The sequence below is a fragment of the Aedes aegypti genome, chromosome 1, assembly GCF_002204515.2.
Source record: "Aedes aegypti strain LVP_AGWG chromosome 1, AaegL5.0 Primary Assembly, whole genome shotgun sequence".
NCBI lineage: Eukaryota > Metazoa > Arthropoda > Insecta > Diptera > Culicidae > Aedes > Aedes aegypti.
In genome coordinates, this window is record NC_035107.1 from 104,686,782 (window position 1) to 104,709,470 (window position 22,689).

General features: G+C 42.8%; 1 protein-coding gene across 6 annotated transcripts in view; it reads right to left on the reverse strand.

Annotated features, from left to right (window-relative positions):
- The window catches only part of LOC5564403, a 297,528-nt gene that overhangs the window by 30,940 nt on the left and 243,899 nt on the right, over nt 1–22,689 (reverse strand). For 3 of the 6 annotated variants that reach the window (XM_021844302.1, XM_021844304.1, XM_021844322.1), the window contains 7 exons: nt 15,891–16,444; nt 14,369–15,682; nt 1,898–2,769; nt 1,639–1,832; nt 1,381–1,573; nt 665–873; nt 24–418 (listed from right to left, as the gene is read on the reverse strand). In XM_021844302.1, coding sequence (XP_021699994.1) covers nt 24–418; nt 665–873; nt 1,381–1,573; nt 1,639–1,832; nt 1,898–2,769; nt 14,369–15,682; nt 15,891–16,444 — 3,731 coding nt within the window. The remainder of the gene's footprint in view (nt 1–23; nt 419–664; nt 874–1,380; nt 1,574–1,638; nt 1,833–1,897; nt 2,770–14,368; nt 15,683–15,890; nt 16,445–22,689) is intronic. The other 3 variants (XM_021844308.1, XM_021844316.1, XM_001648696.2) reach the window with 3 other exon arrangements.

Below are 22,689 nucleotides of genomic sequence, written 5' to 3' on the forward strand. Positions count from 1 at the left end.
CTGTCGAGACCTAAATAACTTACCAGTAGCAGCTTCGTGTGCGTGCAGGGAAGCAGCGGCCGCTGGAAGCGCTTCTGGCTGCCGACGCCTCCCTCTAGCGGTGGAGCCGAGAACGACGCGCACACAAAGTTGATGGTATCGATCCACGACTGCAGCTCTTTGGAGTCGCTCGTTTGGAATAGGTACTCGGACTGGTCAGCCGTTTGCAATCGGAAAACGTGCTGCTTTTTGGTATAGTCGCTGGCCTTCGTCGCCAGGGCGTGGTGGATGCGGATCGCATTGTGGACATTGTCCGACATTTGGTTCTTGCGGAAGCCGTGCTCGTCCTTGTGAAGATACAGCACCAGATCCCGGAGCGTACAATAGAACATCTTCCACGAACGCTTCCCGAAGGGGGCTGTAAAGAAAGCACAACAACCTGCGTCATAGGCGTGACTGTGGAATGGGCGTGGTCGAACAAGTTAGTGGTTTCAAACCAAACGGGTGCAGATTAGTATTTTAGTGCATGCATAAAAGTTCTACTTGCTACTGGAGGTTTTTTAGTCATAGATATGGTAGTATTTTGAAGTAATATGTGGTCGAATTCAAACCAGGGAAGGGCATCCAAAATTCTACTGTACACCACGGATTGGGCGCCGCTGGCAGCCAATCGCACTCTACTTACTTTTCTTGTAGTTCGTATCGTAGCAGCACTTTCGCATCACGTAACCCTTCTTGTACTCGATGGCCGCCGGCTGAGGAGGATCCAGGAACGGGTTTGGTCCCACCGGGGGACCTTGTAAACTGCCTCCCGTGCCACCGCCACCGTTTCCTCCCATGGTACCATCGTTTCGTCCACCTCCGAGCTTTTGCTGGTCAGGTGATTCGTCGTCCCTGGTTGGAGAATTGGAAATTCGTTTAATAGTGAAGCAATATTGAAATGTACCGTATCGATTCTATAACATTCACCCGAACAACGTTCACCAGAATTCTACTCCAGAGAATTACATTTCCTGACTTAGAATGTACAGTTAGCCATTATGTACCGTAAAGTTGCGTAATTCAGCACAGCTCTCTAATTCCGCGCAAGAAAAATCACTCCGGCGAAGTGGAAACATAACTTGGTCGCTTGGGCCAAAGCATCCTGATAGAGGATTATTTTGCATAATAGCCATTGAGCATAATCACTATTTGGCATAACATGATGGCCAGACTATTTGAAAAGAAGAAGCATGACGTAGTAGAATATTATGATGTTCTAGCCAATTTCATCAGGGATGCCTAATTGTAAATTTCGATGGATATTCATCAATATCTCATGTTCTGGGGATCAGAAATCTGGGCAATAGTTTTCGGGGAAATGGTATCCTGGGAAATGTTATAAGAATAATCGTTACTTACAATGCCCACTCGAGAGGCTGCGTCTTGATCGCCTGGTACAGCTGCTTGAGAATGTCCTTGGGGAAGTTCTCGCCATCGTTCAGTTCGCTCAGATTTTCGATGAACTCCGAGCAGGTCATCTTCCGGCCAATGTTCTGCCCGTGCAGGTCCGTGTTGAGAAGCATTATTGCACATGTAAGCGTATGAACAGCATCTAGAGGCGTTGAGGGAAAACAAAATGAAACATGTGGAATCGTTAAGGTCATTAGCGCAATCTACCTTGCGAATTGAAAGATCCTGGATTGCAGTCTAGATAGCGTTTGGAGAAATGCACTAGCACCCGTTCGCGCTCCTGCGTTTCCCCGGAGAGCGAAAACTGCTTTAGGAATAGCCTCAAAGCTTCGTCGAGCGTTAACCGCTCGAAGAGGAAAAACTTAAGGTATTCATCGGCTACGGCACGACTGAAATCGTTGCTAGAATTGTAAAGCGGAGATATTGCAAGAATTATGATACGTAAAGGACAATTTGAAGAACTTACTTTTTACTGAGATGTCGCGAGACATCACTCTTCTTAAAGCCTTCTAGATAGTATAAGCGTTTAGCCAGGCGCTCGGCCGATGGAAGATCTACTGCCTTTGGCGAGTAATGGAATGAATGTAGCGAATCTACGTCGCTACCGTCGTCCGACACCGGTGGCGACGATTCCCGGCCACCGTACATCAGCTGTCCGTCCTGTCCGAAGAACATCGTGGGCATTTCTTCGGTCAGCGTTGCTAGTTCGTCTTCCGAGTCCTTCAACTCCGAATATCGCATATTTTCTTGCTGCTGGTTGTACAACTGTTGCTGCTGCTGCATTCCCTTAACCTGTATCACAATCTTATGATCACGGTCACGATCTCGCTCGTGCACTCGATGCGTTGTCTCCGAAACCAATATCGTTGAGTCGGAATCACTGGGATCGCTGATCGCCATCGCGGCCAGATCCCGCGTGCTGAGCAAATCATGCTCATCCTGATAGTCCGGGCTGGAAATGTTTGACACCGCTTCCGATACGCTCTGGTCCATACCGCCACCTCCCCCCGGACCACTTCCGTTCGGGCAGCTGAGGCTTTGCAGGTTGCTATGCGTTCCGCTACCACCTCGGCCCCCTTCGAAGCCACTGTTGCTATACCCATTGTGGGTATGATCGTTGGCACCTTTGGATCCACCCGACGAGGACATCACAGATGAGGACACGGACGTAGGCGAAGCGGGACTATCACTTGCCGATCTCTGCGGCGAGGAACTCATCGAACTGGAGTGCGAAATTGGGGAAGTGATGATACCGGCCGGCCCGACTCCACCCGCTCCGTTGCTTTGCGACACCGGCGCATTGTACGTCCACACTATTCGATCGTGATCGGAGCCCTGCTGGAGAGAAACAATTTTCAATTTGAACAGGGTTGGTAAATTGTATTACTTGAAAATAAGAGCTTTATAGATATCTTGCCTGAAAAAGGGACCAAACAGAAACCAAATAAAGACCAATCAGGAATCAAAAGAACTAAAAGAACCTAATAGATATCAGAAGATACAAGTTTGATTCCTAAGATTATATTTCTCTAAGAATATTTCTAAGACACTTTTGAGAATTTCTCCTCATATTACGATAAGTATCGTATTACTAAATGTATCTTTTCATGATTTTTCCAAGAATGTAATCAAAAATCAATTTACGTGCATTTTTGTCAAAAGTTTTGTTCAGATATTATATCAGAAGAATTCGTTTAGTATTCTTTTTACGGACTAACAAATACCTTTAAGTATTTTAGCCATTTAAGCGTTTTAGCCATTTCATGTATTTATCCTGGATTGTTTCTTAAAATGTTCACGGATATAATCCCTGATATTTAATCGGAAATTCCTTTAAAGATACTTAAAGAAAGAAAGAAAGTTTCCAAGAAAATCCTGAGCACACCAGAAATTTATCCAGGAATTTCTGTGAGATTCGGGTTTACAACATCTTGAAGAATTCAACCAGTAATTTCTCCAGAGATTTATTAGGATTTCTTTCAAAATTGTCGTCAATGGTCTAGACTTGAACCATGAATTTCTCTAAGAATACCTTCAGGAATTAATCCAAAAATCGCTTCTTAAAAAAAAAGTCTTCAAAGCCTTTTCCAGGCGTTTCCGGGAATGTGTCTTGGAAAGAGCAATGTTTTTTTTTTTTCAAAAACATTGGAGTCATTTTTGACAAAATCCTGGAGATACTACTTAAGATCTACAACTACGAACCTAATGAGCTACGTGTCGACACTGATCGATTGGATTGAAAAACGAAAGCAAATCGATGCAGTCTACGTGGATTTTACTAAAGCTTTTGACAGATTTTCTCATGAGCTAGCAGTTGAAAAATTCCAGCGAATGAGTTTCCCTGATTGGTTGACAAGACGGGTTTTAACGGACCTCATTAACCGTTCAGCATCAGTGCAACTTGGAACAACGCTTTCAGAATCTATTCCATAGAATCATAAGGTGTTTTGTGGCTTAGTTGTTTAAAGGCGCGGTCTAGCGTACACGAAGTCGTGAGTTCGAGTCTCACTAGAACTCGTCAAACAAACACACTGTGTCTTCTGATCACAAGTTTCCAAGTGATTCTCTGGAGTCCAATAATCCCACTAAGAATCTAGTCAAGAGTCTACCATATATCTTTCCATAGTCCAATCCAATTGCCTATATTTCACGTAGTAGTGCAATTTTGACAAAATTTTCTTTGTTTGCTGTGAGATCTGTCAGCCTCTATTTGCGGAGGACTTCTAATTTTCACCGTTTCATATACATTTTTTTTAAATATGTTTAAACCTGTTCAAGTTCTTATGGATATGCATAGCATATGAGAGAGGTTTACATTTAACTAAAAAACTACTTGAAAAAAACTGACTTTCAAAATCGAGTCATTTGCATTATTGGACGGGTCTGGATCATTTGGCATAACGCCATTTGGCAAAAGGTCATTTGGCATAATGGACATGTAACATAACATTTTTTCATCAAGAACAGCCATCTATTGAAAGAAGGGGCAAAATTCTGATTATGCCAAATGGCCATTGTGCCAAATTGCCCGCTCCCGTATTGGACAATACATTTGCAACTTTTTAGATTTTCTATACAAAATTGTCAACCTTAGAGAATTAGATCTCTTCTTTTTAAGACCTATTTAAATTATATTTTCTTAACTCCTCTGACATAACTTGAATTTCAACATATATTTTTGAGTGATTTTCCCATTTACGAATTCAAAAGCAATAACGGTTTGACTAAAGTGATTTTTTGACAAAATTTCATAATTTATAAAAAAAACGATCAACTGATGGAACATACACTTCGTAGTTGCTACTCCGTGATCAATCAGGATAGTGATATTGCACAGATAACCACTCAGATGAAGCTTGGGTTTTAGCTTGTTTACCATCTTCAATGTACAATAACACTACCCTTGATATTTCTCGATTGATAACGTCCTTATGTCCACCGGGGAGAGGAAGGAAGTTAATTAGTTAGCCGTTGTTACTAGAAAACCGAAGAATCTCCTGCATTTCCTACAGCTACCTTGGAAGTAGGAGTGTTTTGTTAGTGATGGATGAGGTATTCGACCGTATGGATACCACTGTGGTAAGCCAAATCGTTATGACTTTTGGAATTCGTGATAGGAAAAAATTCTCAAAAATATTTGTTGCAATTCAAGCTGTGCAAATTTCATTCAAATCGGTTCATAAATAAATACCAAACTGAGCCTATCAAAGTTAACAATTTTGTATGGAAAATCGAAAAAGTTGCAAATGTATTGTCCAATACTGTATGTATTTGAAATAATGAAAATTTGAATTTTAACTAATAATTCACTCTAGCAAATAAGCTAAATAAGAGATTCATGAATCAAGCAAAACAACATTTATATACATATGGCTTCTGGAAGTCATAACGGCCTCTTAGAGTTCCGCGGACCACTGGTTGGGCAACCCTGTTCTAAAGTAACCTTTGATGGACTCAAAATGATCGCTTCCTTTGCCCGTTCCTAAGCTGGCATAGAATTCTAGAAGTTTGGTCAGATTTTGCATGCAGTAGAACACTTGAAAAAAACATATTCAATACAAATTAATTAACTCATTACGCGTGGTGAAGATGGACAAATTATGGGTGAAATTATGAAAAAAATCCACGTGCTCGGCTGGGATTTGAACCCAGGACTCTTGTATGCTAGACGAGCGCTTTACCAACTAAGCTACCGAGCCACTTGGTAACCCAATAACTGAGTTGGTTACAAGTTTAGAATTCAAATCCCTACAGACCACGCGGACCCCTTTCATAACCAATATCCATCCATCTCTTGTTCCTACATACGCGGAGCGAGCGAGTGCGATTTATTTAGTGTTGAAACTGTTTGCCTATCGTACCTACATCGCTTCCACAACAACTGTATTGTGGAAGAGTAAAGATGTGGGAAGGCTATCAACGTGTCGTTCTCACTCAAGTGACGACATGACTACTACAGAGAGGCAGTACACTCTAATATAAACTGACACTTATATTGAGCTGTTCGGTAATCCAATCCACATGGTTATTAAATTAATTAACTCATTACGCGTGGTAAAGATGGACAAATTATGGGTGAAATTATGAAAAAAAAATGGATATTGGTTATGAAAGGGGTCCGCGTGGTCTGTAGGGATTTGAATTCTAAACTTGTAACCAACTCAGTTATTGGGTCACCAAGTGGCTCGGTAGCTTAGTTGGTAAAGCGCTCGTCTAGCATACAAGAGTCCTGGGTTCAAATCCCAGCCGAGCACGTGGATTTTTTTCATAATTTCACCCATAATTTGTCCATCTTTACCACGCGTAATGAGTTAATTAATTTAATAACCATGCGGATTGGATTACCGAACAGCTCAATATAAGTGTCAGTTTATATTTGTTCGCGACAACGCGAAGTTTCCGTATTGCCTATGAGTCCTTCCCACCCCTGCCCTACTAATCTCGAGCCGCCGCGAGTATATCGGCCTCCAATACCAAGCTAACAACCACCCTAATTTGCCCACACACACCACTTCGATAGTTTTGCTTATTTCCCATTTCCATCCTTCCGAGCGACATGATCGAGCGCGTGCGCAATCCAGCCGACAAACCACCACCCAGTTATGTACAACGTGAACGAGAGAGCTAGGAGAACGCACTACCACCACTTCGCCCAGCATCGAGTTTGTTCCAGCATCACCGAGCGATACATAGGAGAATGGAATTTTCCATCGCAACCCCACCGCTGCGCATGCAACGTTTCTGACTACCTACCACCTATAAAAGGAGCTTGCATGCGCAAGGAGATAATTCAGTTTATTTTCAACCATCGATCTGTAACCAACTAGAAGAGAAATACAGTAGTTCAGTTAAGTGAACCATACCGCCTTTCCCTCCACCAGTGGAAACCAAACAGCCTTTTCCAAGGCTAGAGTTGTTAAGTCCCCCCTCCAGTCGAGCTATCGGTCCTGTGCCCTGTTGCTCCCGGCAACAGGTGGACGGAAGATCATCCGATCTTGCCGTTCCCGCTCACCCGAGCAAAAAGTCCCAGTTGCACGCCGCAACATTTGGTCCAATCGAACCGGATAGAGGATCCAGTTCCGTGGAAGCTGCAACCGCAGCCGTGTGTGTGTTGTCAATCAGCCGATTGAGACAATCCCTCCCAATTGCTATCGCCGATAGCAATCAGCATTCCTACCGAGAGGATTGCTGTAGTTCCTGCCCCCGGTAGCTCGACCCAAAAGTGTAGAAAGAATATTCCTGGTTTCCATTGGCGGAGAGAAGACAAAATTCCAAAGTGATAGTGATTAGTGCCAGTGAAAAAGTTTCGAGTCATCCAATCCGAAAGTGTGTCGCGCGCGTGTGAAAAAGTCCGAATCATTCCACCCCCGAAAGTAAGACGCGCGCGTGTGAAGTGTGTTCCTGCGCCGAAATGGCAGAAGTGGAAAGACTGTTTACCGAACGTAGCCTTGTTGAGGCAAGAGTGAAGCAGCTCCAGGAGAAACTAAATGCGAGAGATGGTGCAATTCGACCCAGTTTGGCACGAGTGAAACAATACGACAACGAACTGCAGTGCTATTACAAGAAGTACCAGAAAGTGTATGGCGAGTTGCTGTCTGCATTCCCAGCCGAAAGGTTTGCAGAGTTGGATGCAGATTGCGAGCGCTTCGAGGAAATCCATTTCGATGCCTGCGTATTGGTGGAAACCTTGTTGCTTTCCTTTCCGACCACCGATAACAGGTATCAGCACAGCCGAGCGTCCCCATCCAGCTGTCTCACTGCGCCACACTGGCGTAGCCGATCCCCGAGCCCAACGACGGAACAATCCGTTCCGATTCCAGACGTGATGGAGGAGCCAAACACGTCGCCACTGAGAAAGCATTCCCCAGAGAAGCAACTGTTCCCAGTCCAAGCCAACGAGGTGAAGGTGAGTTCGAGTGCCATCAAGCCAATCCTGTCCGTGCAGCCACCAAGCGCTGAAGGTTCCGCGAAATTGAATCCTGAGTGTGTACCAGCCCTGGTCCGATCCGAGCGTGATCTCGCTGAGGTCACCAAGTTGAAGTCGGCAGCCCTGTCGATTGTTCCGCCTTCTGATGTTCCACCAATTCAGAAGTTCCCCTGTGAAAAGAGAGTGTCAAGCGCCGATGCTTCTGCCCGTCCTGTGTGTGGACCAGCCCTGGTCCGTTCCGATGGTGATCTCGCCGAGGTCATCCAGTGCAAGTCGGCACCCACGCCGATTGTCCCGCCTTCTGTTGCTCCAATGCTTCAGAAGTGCCTCCGTGAAGAAAATGTTCCAATCCAACGAGAAGAAGTGCCTACCAAACATGAGCAACCCACCCATCGTGAAGAAGATTCCACCCACCGTGGAAAAATGCCAACGACGTGTGAAGAGGTGACAACCGTTGCCAGCGAAGACGAGACGATCCCTCCGTGCAAGCAGAGAGAGCACCCTGCTAATTCAACCAAGACGACCCCAGAGAATTTCCACGTCGGAAATGAGTCTACCCAATTTGTCGACAACGTGAACATTTCATCCTGTGAAGCGACGAACCCGATTCCAGTTCCAATCAACCTGGTTGGAAACGATCCGAAGCCGACGCCGTTCCAGAGAACTACCGGATGTAGTGCGCTACCGAAGATGCCACTCGGTTTTCATCCACCGCCCAGGTTGGCATCGATGCCAACTGACGTACTTCCAGTGCCCAAGAATCCAGCAGCAAGTTTCCGACCATTCAAGTGCGCAACCGGTTCCCGTCCGGTACTCCAGCGGTTTCCCTGTGTGGCTGGATTCCGCTTAATTCCCAACGAGTTCCCGAACGCGATCGGATTGTGTCTGGTCGCGAAACGATTCCCATGTAGGACCAGATTCCGTCCAGCATCGATCCCGTTTGGCCGAGTCATCCCGTTTGGCCAGTCATCCCGTTTGGCTGGATTCCATCCAACGCCGCAGCGATTCCCGTGTGTGGCCGGATCCATTCCGGCATTGAAGCATTTCTCCAACTTGACCGAATCCAATTCGGTAGTGAAGCCTTTCCAGCGTGTGGCAAAATTCCGTCCAGCTTCGAAGCAGCTATCCCATTTGGTCGGATCCCATCCAACGCCGCAGCGATTCCCGTGTGTGGCCGGATCCATTCCGGCATTGAAGTATTCCTCCAGCCTGACCGGATCCAATTCGGTAGAGAAGCCTTTCCAACGTGTGTTCCCGGATGTGGCCGGATTCCTTCCGGTAATGAAGCAGCCGTCCAGTGTGATGGGATACCAGCCGGTGTCCCAGAGATTCCCATCTGAAAGCGTGTTCCATTTGGTGGCCAAAAAGTTCCAGTGTGTGGCCAGAATCCATCCGATTCGTGAACAGCCATCTTCTGAAACCGGACCACGTTCGGTTCTGAAACGATTCCCGCCCAGTGTCGAATCCTATCCGGCACCAGAGAAGCCCCCAGATGTGACCGGTATCCCTCCTCCGGTCTCCAAACCTCCAGATGTGACCGGTATCCCTCCTCCGGTTCCGAAGCCTCCAGATGTGACCGGTATTCCTCCTCCGGTTCCCAAGCCACCAGATGTGACCGGTATTCCTCCTACGGTTCCCAAGTCGTTTCGGTTGCCAATCGAAATGTATCCAATGCCGACCGGTATCCTTCCGGTATCAAAGCTAGCCCTGCCGTCCATCGAAAGACCTGCGAGTTTCAAGCCAATTCGGATGTCAGCCGGCATCCCTCCAATCAGCAAGCCACAGAAGATGAGCGAGATGTGTCCAGCGAAGCACCCGTGTCCAGTGTCAACCGGAAGCCATTCGGTATCCAAGTGGTTGCGGTGTCCAACCACGATTCCACCGATAGCGAGGTCAATCCCGACGATAGCCGGAATCCATCCGGCGAAAGAGCCAAACCCGATGCCCACCGGAAAACGTCCGGTATTGAGAGAAGCCCCGAACAAGAGATTGACGAAGAAGATGATGCCGCCGGTCAACCCGACTGGTGATTCCAAGCAACCCAATACAAAGTCCAGGCCGGAGAAACCACCAGATGGAGCCCCCATGCGACGTCGAGACAGCGAAGCCATCCCGGAGTGCGTGTCCCGTACGCATCCACCCGAAGATGTTCATCAAGTGGTAAGCAAGCTTTCGATTTGTGGTGTGTGCCTAATCCCTATCCTGGCTCAAAGTGGTTTCCCCAGTCCACCATTGAAGAGTCCCACCCAAAACGATGTTGTTCTTGATGAGTTTTCCGTCCATCCTGTCGTCAATGAGTTTTCCTAATCGCCAATTTCCGTCTCTCCGAGTAAGCTTTGAATCCATATGAGTTTTCCACCGATTGATTCCCATGATACAGTCCACTATTGAAGAGCCCTATATGAAATGATAATCCTTCCTTTTTTCCTTTGTTGAGTTGAATTCCCTATCGTTGATTTCCATTGCCTACTTGAGTAATATCGTATCTGGTAGTATATAATCCCTGTGAAGTGTTTGCCCATTATTCCAAAATACCAAGTTCGATATGATAGTTTGTGATCCGTGAGTCCATGTGAATTTTCCTCCCATTTAGTTTTTTGAGTTTGAAATCCTTTCCTCCTAAGTTTTAAGTGATGTTTTATGATACCGTGCCCATTAAGAGAATGTAGCCAATTCCCTAAAGTTACCAGTATTCCAATTTTGTGACCGTTAGGAAGCGTCGTAAATTGAACTATTCTCCCAACCTTGAATTTCCACCTGAAAGTTGTGTCCTCATTAGTTTGCCACGATTCCTTGTCCAGTGTTTGTTTAAGCCCTTTCGCCAATCCTTGAAGTTTTGTGTGCCCACATTTTGAATTATGCCAGTTATCCTCCATTAGTGTAGTGATCTAATCAGTCTGCTATGAATTGCCCTTCTTCTGTTCCTGTAACGCCTGTGCCCTTTGTGTAATGAGTTAGAAAAGTTCCTTATAGTAACCGAAGTATATTCTCCTTTATTTCGATTATTTTCCTAAGCCACCTAAGCCACCCAAGTGTGCAAAGTATTTCTACTGCCTACAGTGTTGTCGCTGATATACCTAACCGTTTCCTGAAATTAGATTCTTGATATCCTGTGAAACAAGCAGTTCCTTCCGCAAACCAGTAATCCGTAGTTCCTTCCATCCTTTTGAGCTTTGAGTCATCCCAAGTCCTCCATTGAATCCATCGCTTTTCCTTTTTGGCCGGGGAGTATGTTCGCGACAACGCGAAGTTTCCGTATTGCCTATGAGTCCTTCCCACCCCTGCCCTACTAATCTCGAGCCGCCGCGAGTATATCGGCCTCCAATACCAAGCTAACAACCACCCTAATTTGCCCACACACACCACTTCGATAGTTTTGCTTATTTCCCATTTCCATCCTTCCGAGCGACATGATCGAGCGCGTGCGCAATCCAGCCGACAAACCACCACCCAGTTATGTACAACGTGAACGAGAGAGCTAGGAGAACGCACTACCACCACTTCGCCCAGCATCGAGTTTGTTCCAGCATCACCGAGCGATACATAGGAGAATGGAATTTTCCATCGCAACCCCACCGCTGCGCATGCAACGTTTCTGACTACCTACCACCTATAAAAGGAGCTTGCATGCGCAAGGAGATAATTCAGTTTATTTTCAACCATCGATCTGTAACCAACTAGAAGAGAAATACAGTAGTTCAGTTAAGTGAACCATACCGCCTTTCCCTCCACCAGTGGAAACCAAACAGCCTTTTCCAAGGCTAGAGTTGTTAAGTCCCCCCTCCAGTCGAGCTATCGGTCCTGTGCCCTGTTGCTCCCGGCAACAGGTGGACGGAAGATCATCCGATCTTGCCGTTCCCGCTCACCCGAGCAAAAAGTCCCAGTTGCACGCCGCAACAATATTCAATACAGTATTACCATGAGATGTACAAGAAACATATTTAAAAAATATTGTTGGAATTAGTTCTCTAACATCCCAATTTTTATTTTTGATACATTTGATCTAAGCTCGTAAGACAACAATGTTCACAAATTTATGAACATTGTTTTATTTTCTAATTTTTTTTGAGCATCCATGTCCTTCTTCATTTTTTCTTGCAGCCTCTTCTGGGTACCGATTTTTGACAGCAATAAAAATGTAAGTTTTTGCAGAACCTTCAATTTTTTTTCTAAAACATTTTATTTTCCGTGTAACTAACCGAAAAATCGATTTGAAATTATTTCAATTCCTCCAGGCTCTTCTGTGAAAGGTTGATTGTATAATTAAATCAAAACGTTGAAAAAAATATATAAAAAAAATTTCAGCATAAATTTTAGTATTAAAATATCAGAAAAGTTCTTAATAGATTTCATAAGCAGCATAAGCATAACCATTGATGGCCTTACAATCCGTAGTTGCTACTCCGTGATTGACCAGAATAATCAAAGTTGACCAAGGAACCAAGAGATGTACCTTGGGAGTAGCTATCCATCTTCAATGTACACTTTCGAGAACTCCAAACATTAAAATGTCAATAACGGCACCGGCCACATCCTTACGGTCATCGGGGAAGGGAAGGAATATTAGTGTGACATCCATTGTCATGGGAAGGACTTTTGTTAGTGGGGAGGGATCATAGCTGCATGATCAGGATTCACTTTGGTAAGTGATGTGATGCATGCAACCTCAGTTCAAAAATTCACCTATTAGTACTCTAAAGACAATGTAAACGTACGGTCAGTCGACACTTTTAGCATCGAACAATTCAAAGGTTATTGTTTATAATGATAGAAATCAGGTAAAAGGAAACGCGTGCAAACTGAAACGAGAAAAACAAACTCCGGCAACGCGACGTCGCAAAAATAAGGTTTTTCTGGTGAAGATGTAACGAAGCCAAAACTCAAACCCTCAAGAGCACAAATCTAGAAAACCAAACATGTGATCACCAGAAAAGTTCTCAATAGATTTCGTCGAAAAATCCAAGGAAAATTATTGAAGTATTTTGAGGAACTAACCATGGATGAATTATTGAGAGAATACTTAAAGAAATGTCTGGAAAGCTAACTGGACAAATCGGCAAAGGAATTCTTAGAGTTTTTCTATTTGAAAAAAATCCATAAACTCACCTAGAATAACAACTGGAGAATTCGGAGGACAAATTAGTGGTAAAATATATGGATGAATTCCTAGGATTTTTTGGGAGTCTCTCGGATAATTATTAGAGTAATCATGTTTGAAATCACTAGAACAGGACTGGTAGCTACTGAGTGTCTTGAAAATACATAGGAACTTTAGAAACATTTTCCCTGGAATAAGAGACCAAACGGGGATAAATGGGAACCAACAAAAAAAAACTAACAGGAACCAGTCACTTTTTGAATATTTTTTTTTGTGAATTCCTCATGAGATTACCACAATTATTACTGCTCTTATTACTGTGTGTACATTTTCATTATTTTTTTGTTTGTTGAATTAATTCACATATTTGTCCATTGTTTGCTTCAGATTAAGCCCCAAAGATTTCTGAAGGAGTTCATTTAGTGATTTCTCCAAGCTTTTTAAGGAATCCCTCGAAGAGATTGATTTTAGATACATTCAAGAATTCAATCTGAAATTTTTCAAAGGATTACTTCAGGAATCTTTGAAGGAATTTCTACAAAGATGATTTCAGGTTTTTTTCTAGTCCTGCTGAAATTCATCCAATGATTCTTTCTCAAGATTTCATTGGAAAAAAATCATCAATCGTTTTCTCAAGATTTCCATCAAGATTCACGTTAAGTACATTTTCAATAATTCAACCAGTATTTTTCCAGACATTTTCTTGGTTTTCTTACAAAGCCGTTGTTCAAGATTTCTTTAGGATTTCACCCAGAAATGTATCTAATAATTGGCGATTGAATGTGAGGTTAAATTCAAATGAACATTTACGGAAATTCTTGACAAAACAGCAGGGTTATCCTTGGACGAAATGCTAGGGCATTTCCTAGATAAATTTCTTAAGGAACTTCAGGAGGAATACCAGGACGAATTCCTTTTTCCTGGGCTTCCTGAAACAGTTCTCAATAGTTTTCCTCATATAACTCCTGCAGGAATTGTGAATTAATTCTTGGATGATTTTTTATGAAAATACCTGAAAAAGTTTTTTTTTTTCAAAAACCCTGTATTGAACCGTTGTGGATTTTCTTGAACGAACTCATGTAGGAATCCCTGAAAGATCTCCTAGTGTAACAACTAGATAAATCGGTGGAAGAATTATCGTTGTAAGAATAATAATTGTTGTGTCCTCCTGTCTCACGGCGCGTCTTATGAGTGGAGTCTCTGAAGCCTTTAGAATTTTGCACCAGGACTCACAGCCAGCATCATGAGGGAAAAAATACTTTAAATACTATTTTGGTTATTATTCTTATAATATAATATAATAAGAGATAAGAGACTTCAAAGATCTTTTACCGGTCTCTAGTAATAGACCGGTTTCTATCACTGACTTAAATAAAAATAATCAAATCAAAATTTGAATAATAACAACGCACCTGTGATTCCTCCGAGTCGTGCCGGGTATCGAGTAGCGTATTCAGCGAACTGTTCACGTCCTCGTCGATCTCGATTGGCACCAGTGCTCCGATTCCGCCGTCCCGTTGCGTCTGCTGCAGGTGATCCTCGGACCGACTGGTCCGAAAGCCTGCCGCATCGCACTTCCGAACAACCCCACCACCTGCACTTCCACCACTGCCTCCTCCTCCTCCACCACCACCTCCGCTGATACTGGCACTCATGAGACTGGAACTGTGCCCAACAGGACCTCCGTTGCCACTGTTGGACGATTGATTGTTGCTACTGTGATGATGGTACTGCTGATGGTGGTGGTGATGGTGATGATGGTGAGGTTGATGATGATGATTTCCACTACTACTGCTACGGCGTACGATTTCCTGCGCTCCGGATTCCGGACTAGTCGGCACTGAGTTGGCTAGCAGTAGATCCTTTTTCTTGAGCGAAGAAGCGTACCCCTCAAGGATGGGAGCCGCCGACAGCGAGGTCGGCGAAGTTGGCACAGAATAGCTCATCTCCGGTGAACTTTCGCTTTTCACAGTGGTTCCTCCGCCAGAGGAAGCCGCCGATGAGGAAGATTTACTGCGTTCCTTAGAATGGTAATGGCGAAGGTCGCCGTTGGTCGCCGCCGCACTGCTACTGTCTACGCTGTCGCTTCCAACGGAGTTACCTGGCTGAACAGTGACACTAATATTACTGCCGTCTTGTCCTCCGGGGCGAACGTCTCGCCTGGCAGAGTTGCGCTCCCCGAGCAACGAAGACGACACACAGCCACTAGTGTTTGTTCGGTTACTTCTCAGATCGATCAGATCGTCAGCGTTCTCTTCTTCGTCCGCTGCGTCTACGCTACTTCCGACGCTGTTGCTGTTGCTACCGATTGTCCGCCCGGTATTGCCTCCAGCTGCCTCACTACTACTATGCTTCGACGAGTTCACCAGAGCCCGTTCGTCATCTTCCATAAACCGATTGTTATTATGGTTATTGTTGTGATTGCTACCTCCACTGCCACTCAGTTTCTTACTACTGCTGTTCACTATTGACTCGATGGAACTACCCGTATTCTGATCGGTATAATCTTGTTGTTCTTCTTCCTGCTCCTGTTGCACCTGACTTCGGCTCTTCTTGGAAGAATGGTCCTTTGGCAAAGTACGCTGCTTGTCGTTGTGCTCCGAAAAGCTGTTGCTGCTGCTGCTCGGTGAAGACGGCGACGAGTCGCACTTGGCGTGCGGAGCGATAGCACCGTTTTTCCGCTTCGTACTGGCCCGATGACTCGGTGAATCCCGCAGACTGTCAATCTGGAAGAAGAGGGAGAAGGGTTAGGGCTTTTATCTTTACCTGAGGGAACTTCAGTTTAATGAAGGCGATTTATTTTAATTTGAAAGTTATTGACATGCGAACTTAGCATATAGGCCCTAAGTTTGAAATTCGGTCATTTGGTATAGTTTCGTTGTACCCACGTTTTTTTCACGGAGTTTTTGACACGACCGTGCAAAAATAGCATACCTTTTTGGCTTGTGGCAGTATTCCTGAACTCTGTGGCGTACGTGAGAGATTCAGAATCAGATCACCGGTCATCATGAACGCCTCGAAGCCTTTTTTCGGTACCGGCTGCGGCTGGAATGGGTTCTGCTGGTGGTGTTCCTGCCGAAAGAACGGCGAAGAGGAGTTCGTTGTTGCTGAATACTGCTGATGGTTTTGCGGCGACGCCCCGTTAACGGTCGGTATCAGCGAGGGGCGGGGCGGTTTGATTCCGTGTGGTGACTGGGGTGCACTCCATGAGTTTTTTGCCTGCACGGCTTGTGGTATCCGAGAGGGCCGGCATGACGGATCGGACGAACTGACCCGATGGCCGTACCGGCCCGGTGTGCCGCCGCTGGTGGTTATCGACGGTGGTTGAATCCGACTAGGACCCCGTTCGGACAGGGGGGAAGCAGGCGAATGGCGGTGATGGGTTGGTGACGAGGGGTTCGAGCTTTGCGACAGGTGACCGTCCGAGTGCGGATGCTGGTTGCTGATGGAGGCCAAGTACTTTCGGACGTGAGCTTTGATTTTGGGATCTGAAAAGATAATGAAATGGTAACATTAAAACGACGTAATAAAGGATTAATCAAATAAAAGTTAAGCATCCAACTACCATCTAGATTAGAGAAACGTTCTGAATCAGCCAGAACGAAACAGGTTTTATTACGCTGGAGATTCATTTTGAAAATAACTCGAAGCTTGCGTCAATGGCACCACAAAAACGACTAATTTCCATATCGGACAAACGAGGAAAACAATTCGAGATAAAACAAGTAATATATTCTAGTGTATTTATGGGCTAGGTCACGCTAAAACTGTATTTGTATGAGCGGCAGTTAGAATGTCTGATAGCAGCTACATTGAAAGTGCTTATTAGATAAGTCATACATTTGAATTGTGGTGCTGACTCAAACAAAAAATCGTAGTGCGGGTGAGCTGAGTTTTCTTCTAACATACCAATCCAATATGTGATATGTTGCAGAATGTTTTACGAAAACACATTTCAGCCGCAAATGGCCTAAAATAGCGACCGAAGGGCCTAAAATAGAAGCTTTAGGGACCTCATGCTTGAAAAAAGAGACTAACAGAGCTAGTAGCGACTAGGTGTTTTGAAAATATGAACAAACAGGACCAAGACAAAAGAGACCAAACAAGAACCAAAAAAAGTGATCAGATGAGTATGGAGAAAACAATAAAAACAACTAAAAAAAACAATGTTTATTCTCCAGAGAATTACTCTTCAGATATTTTTTTAAGAATTCCGCATAACATTCTCTCTCTCACTTTTTGTGGCGTTATGTCCCAAATAGGACATAGCCTGCTACTCATTTTAGAGTTCTTATGAGCAGTTCCACAACTAAGAGCTTTCTTTGTCGATTGAACATTTGATTCTTGCATGTGTATATCGTGTGGTAGGTACGAAGATACATTTATGCCCTGCGAAGTTGAGAAAATTTTCAACCCGAAAAGATCTTCGACCAGTGGAATTCGAACTTACAACCATCAATTTGGTCTTGCTGAAAAGCAGCGCGTTGACCGCTACGGCTATGTAGGCCCTTACGACATGATGACAAGTAATTTTGGTCGTAGTTTCCTTCGAATATTACTACAAAAATTAAATCTTATAAAAATAAATTAATAAATAAATTTATTTATTGATTTTTACGGCCTTCTTATGAAATCCCTCCAAGAGTTGCGTTTTCGGTACGTTGAAGTTTTTTTCTAAGGCACTTAAGTTACAGTATTGGACAAAACATTTGCCACTTTTTCGATTTTCCATACAAAATGGTCAACTTTGGAGGCTTAGATCTCAGTTATTTGAAGACCGGTTTCAATGAATTTTTTACAGCACATCAGACATAACTTGAATTTTAACATATATGTTTAAGCATTTTTTTCAATCACGACTTCAAAGGCAATAACGGCTTAAGGCGACACGGGAGACCGAGTTATTTTTCCTATCTTTTGCCTCACTCTAGCAATTATCATCAAAACTTTGTGGAAGCAAATCTCGAGTTTTAGTGAACCGATGAAGCTGAAAATTAATTGTGTTGTGCACTACATATATAGAATCATAGTGATACATTTTTCGCATCGATATATGGAGTGGTTCTTGAGATTTGCTTCTTGAAATGGATAGGGTGATTATGATGACGTCCCGTGCGGCCTTAACTAAAGGGGACTTTTTAACAAAATCTTATAATTTACGTAACTCAAAAAATTAAAGGAATAGCTTCATGGTATCTTCAGCAAAGTTGTAGATTTAGACAAGATGAACAAGTTTGCTGAAGACAGTTTTTGTTTTGGGTTTTCCAATTTTCAGGTAATGCGTTTATAATTTTTAGTCAAAAATTTCACTTTAGACAAACCGTTATTACTTTTGAACCTGAGATTAGAATGATCGTCCAAATATATATGTTAAAATTCAAGTTATGTCTGACGTGTTGTAAAATTTTAATTTAAATCGGTCCATACATAACTGAGATCTAAGCCTCCAAAGTTGACCATTTTGTATGGAAAATCGAAAAAGTGGCCAATGTTTTGTCCAATACTGTACCTCAGAGATATCATCAGGAATTCCTTCGAAGATTCTTTCATATTTTTTTTTCAATGGTGTCCTACACACTTATAATTTTTATTTCCTGTAAATAAAGAATAAAATAATATGTTAATCAGTCCACAGTCCGGGAAGTCTCCCTACTGAGCCTACAGCATCCAGTATTTATAGCTCAGAAATCCCGTAGGTGCGAACCAATAAAAGGTACCAGAGTCGAAAGGTAAAATCATTAATATTACTTGAGATAGGTAGACATGACAGTCCTTTCCCCTTTGGAAATATTCTAATAACTCTTTTAAAACCACCAACAAGTTACAACAATCGAAAATATACCAAGCAAATTCCGCAATCTTATCTTAAATGCGCAATTCCATGGCTACAACAAAACATTTGACAAATTCGTCAACACTAAAGAACAATTTCGTTCATCTCAAAACAGCAATCGCTTCACAAAAAGAACAACTATGTTCACAATAAACGACAATTTCGTCAGCTCTGAAGAACAATTTGGTTCAACTCAATTTGGCAATTTCACCACACTTTTCAAAAACAAATACAATTGGCAATTCGCCACCCCAAAGAAAAACGATTTTCTTCAACACACGTTTCCATGATCCTCGTCGCCACTTTTATATCCTGTTAATAAAGAATAAAATAATATGTTAATCAGTCCACAGTCCGGGAAGTCTCCCTACTGAGCCTACAGCATCCAGTATTTATAGCTCAGAAATCCCGTAGGTGCGAACCAATAAAAGGTACCAGAGTCGAAAGGTAGAATAATTAATATTACTTGAGATAGGTAGACATGACAATAATAAATCACCGAATATTGTGAAATAACAAAATACTAATGAACAGTTTGGTGACAGCTATATTTCGCCCGAATTTCTGTGAAATCATATGACAGCCGTCCTGACAGGCGTTACTATTGTTTCAATTTTTGCACGCCGCTATCACGTAATGAGAGTTGGCTCAAGGGTAGCAAGCCTGATTCTGTATCGTTCGTGAGTTCAATCCTCGACTAGATCATTTTTGAGTTTTTGAGCTGTTGAAATTACTGTGAAATTTCACAGGAAATCTGCGAAGCAGTCTAAGTATGTATGCAGGGGTTGAATTCTGAGAAAATCGAGAGTATCTCCAACTTATCGCTCGGTTCTTTTCAAAAGAGTCATGGTTCACTACCCTTCAGTTATAGAAGGTCAGCTCAAAAAAGAGCGGTTCCACGCGAAATCGTCCATAAAATGCTGAAATCTGACATGCACCATTCCGATTTGGATGAAACTGCGCAGATGTATTAAGTATATGAGACGAAAATTGTCTCATATAATTGGGGATCGTTTAGAATCGAGAGTAACTTCTGATAAGGGCGTATGTATTTTTGGCACCACCATTTATATTTACAATTTTTTGTACCTCGGAATCCGTTTGTTATAGAGAAATAGTGTCTTAGGAGGGATGGTAGATAGGTAGATATTTTACAAATAGGCTTTGTAAAAAATATACAATGAAAAAAAATACTTTTATTTTCATAAAAAAATCGAAATTAAACCTTAAAACACAAATTGCAAAAAATAGGTATCTTCGATTTTTTCAAATTTTTTCTGTAAAATTTCAAAGTAAAACCAGATGTTTTAAGCACAGTTTCAACATGGTGCAATCTAAAATAAAAAAGATTTTCTAAGAGCAACTTTTGGTGCATTTCTGAAAATTCAATTTCTGGCCGTAGAAAAGACGTTTTGATGCTGTAATGTATGATTCTTCATCCAAAAACAATTCAAAATGCTCATGACAATGATCTTCCTAAAACTAGCCGTTTTCTAGATATTTAGGATTCAATTATATTAATATCATAAAACTTAAGAAAATACGCCCGTTTCATAAGTTACTCCAGATGCTCCACCAACAATGTTACGTTTATCTCTTTCCACATTAATATCCCATGTTTTAAGGGCAGTTTCAACATGGTGCAATTTAAAATAAAAAAAAATTTCTAAGGGCAACTTTTGGTGTATTTCTGAAAATTCAATTTCTGGTTATAGAAAAGGCGTTTTGATGCTGCAATATGATTTTTTATCCAAAAACAATTCAAAATTCTAATATCAATGATCTTCCTATAAGTTACCGCTTCAAGATATTTGGGATTGAATTATATTAATATCATAAAACTTAAGAAAATACGCCCGTTTCTTACATTATTCCAGATGCTCCATCAACAATGTTACGTTAATCTCTTCCCACATTAATATCCCATCTACTTTTTCTTTGACATTTAGACGGTTGGATGAACTGTTCGAAAGATACAGGATGATTGTTGGAATATTGTTGAGAATTGATATAAGTATTACCACAAACAAACAGACGTAACACTGGATAAATTTCCATCGCCCACGAATTTAACGATCAGTTTAAAATACAACAGTTGTCAAGTTCACAACCAGAGACGCGCGCGTAGCTTTCCTTCGTGTTTGACATTTCACACTACCGCCACCTGTTGGACATGTGGCAAAAAAGTTATTTCGTTCAATAAGCTCACTAGATGGTGGTAGTATTTGTGGTCGAGAGAATTTTGTGAAAAATGTTCTAGGTGTTACTCGTTTAGAACATCTTCTAGAAACCAATCAGTATTTCCTCCAAAGATTTTCTAGGATTTCCTACAAAATTTTCGTTCAGAATTTCTTAAAGATTTAGAAATTGTTCTTAAACTACCTTTAGGTATTATTCCAGAGATTACTTCAGGATTTTTTTTCCAGAAATACTTTGAGTTCATGGAGGTTTTATTTGAAGAATAACTCAAAAAATTGTTTGGAAGACCTGCAGGGCTGATTCCTGACTAAAATGCTGGAGAAATTACTTAAGAAACTTCTAAAGCAACTTCATGGGAAATCCCAGTACGAAAATATTGTGGAATTCCTGGAAGAATATTTAATATATTTCCACGAATGTTCCCTGAAGGGATTTTTGAAGAAATACTTGGTAGTAAATGTGGACAAATACTTGTGAGAGTCCATATGCAAATGCCTGGAAGGGTAAATAAAAAAATGGCGCAGGATTGTTTGTAGATTTGAATTTTTGAAATTTCTTCTATACTAATAACTGGACAAATAGGTTGTAAAATAAGAGATAGTTCTGAGAAGGTGAACGATGCAAAATTGTGTGAAGGTTTCAGGCGAACACTCCAGTTCGTTTGGATCCCACCGGGGACTACGACAAGGTGATGGACGTTCGTGCCTGTTGTTCAATATTGCGCAAGAAGGTGTTATGCGGAGAGCCGGGTTTAACAGCCGGGGTACGATTTTTACGAGATCCAGTCAATTTGTTTGCTTCGCGGATGATAAGGACATCGTCGGCCGAACATTTGAAAAGTTGGCAGATCTGTACACCCGCCTGATACGTTCGAGGTGCTCGACGAGTTCGTCTACCTTGGATCCTTGCTGACGGTTGACAATAACGTTAGCCGTGAAATACGGAGACGCATCATTAGTGGAAGTCGGGCTTACTATAGCCTCCACAAGAAGCTGCGGTCAAAAAAGATTCACGCCCGCACCAAATGTACCATGTACAATACGCTCATAAGGCCGGTAGTCCTCTACGGGCATGAAACGTGGACGATGCTCGAGGAGGACCTGCAAGCAGTTAGAGTCTTCGAACGTCGGGTGCTTAGGACGATCTTCGGCGGTGTGCAGGAGAACGGTGTGTGGCGGCGAAGGATGAACCACGAGCTCGCCCAACTCTACGGCGAACCCAGTATCCAGAAGGTGGCCAAAGCTAGAAGGATACGATGGGCAGGGCATGTTGCAAGAATGCCGGACAGCAACCCTGCAAAGATGGTGTTCGCTTCGGATCCGGTTGGTACAAGAAGGCGTGGGGCGCAGCGAGCTAAGTGGGCGGATCAAGTGCATTTCGATTTGGCTAGCGTGGGGCAGAACCGAGGATGGAGAGATGCGGCAACGAACCAAGTAATGTGGCGTGAAATTGTTGATTCAGTGTTATCTGTGTAGATGTTAACTAAATAAATGAATGAATCTGAGAAGGTAGAAGCGTTGATGTGCTCAAGGATTTCCTAGGGCAAATTTAAAAAAAAAATCCTCTGAACATCTCTTGAAACATCTCTTGAAACACCGCTAGAAACATTTCTGGGAGAAATCTCAACAAACATTTTGGTGGAATAAGAGTTGAACAAATCACTCTCAAGCAGATATTAGTTGTATCAACTGTTGTTCAGCT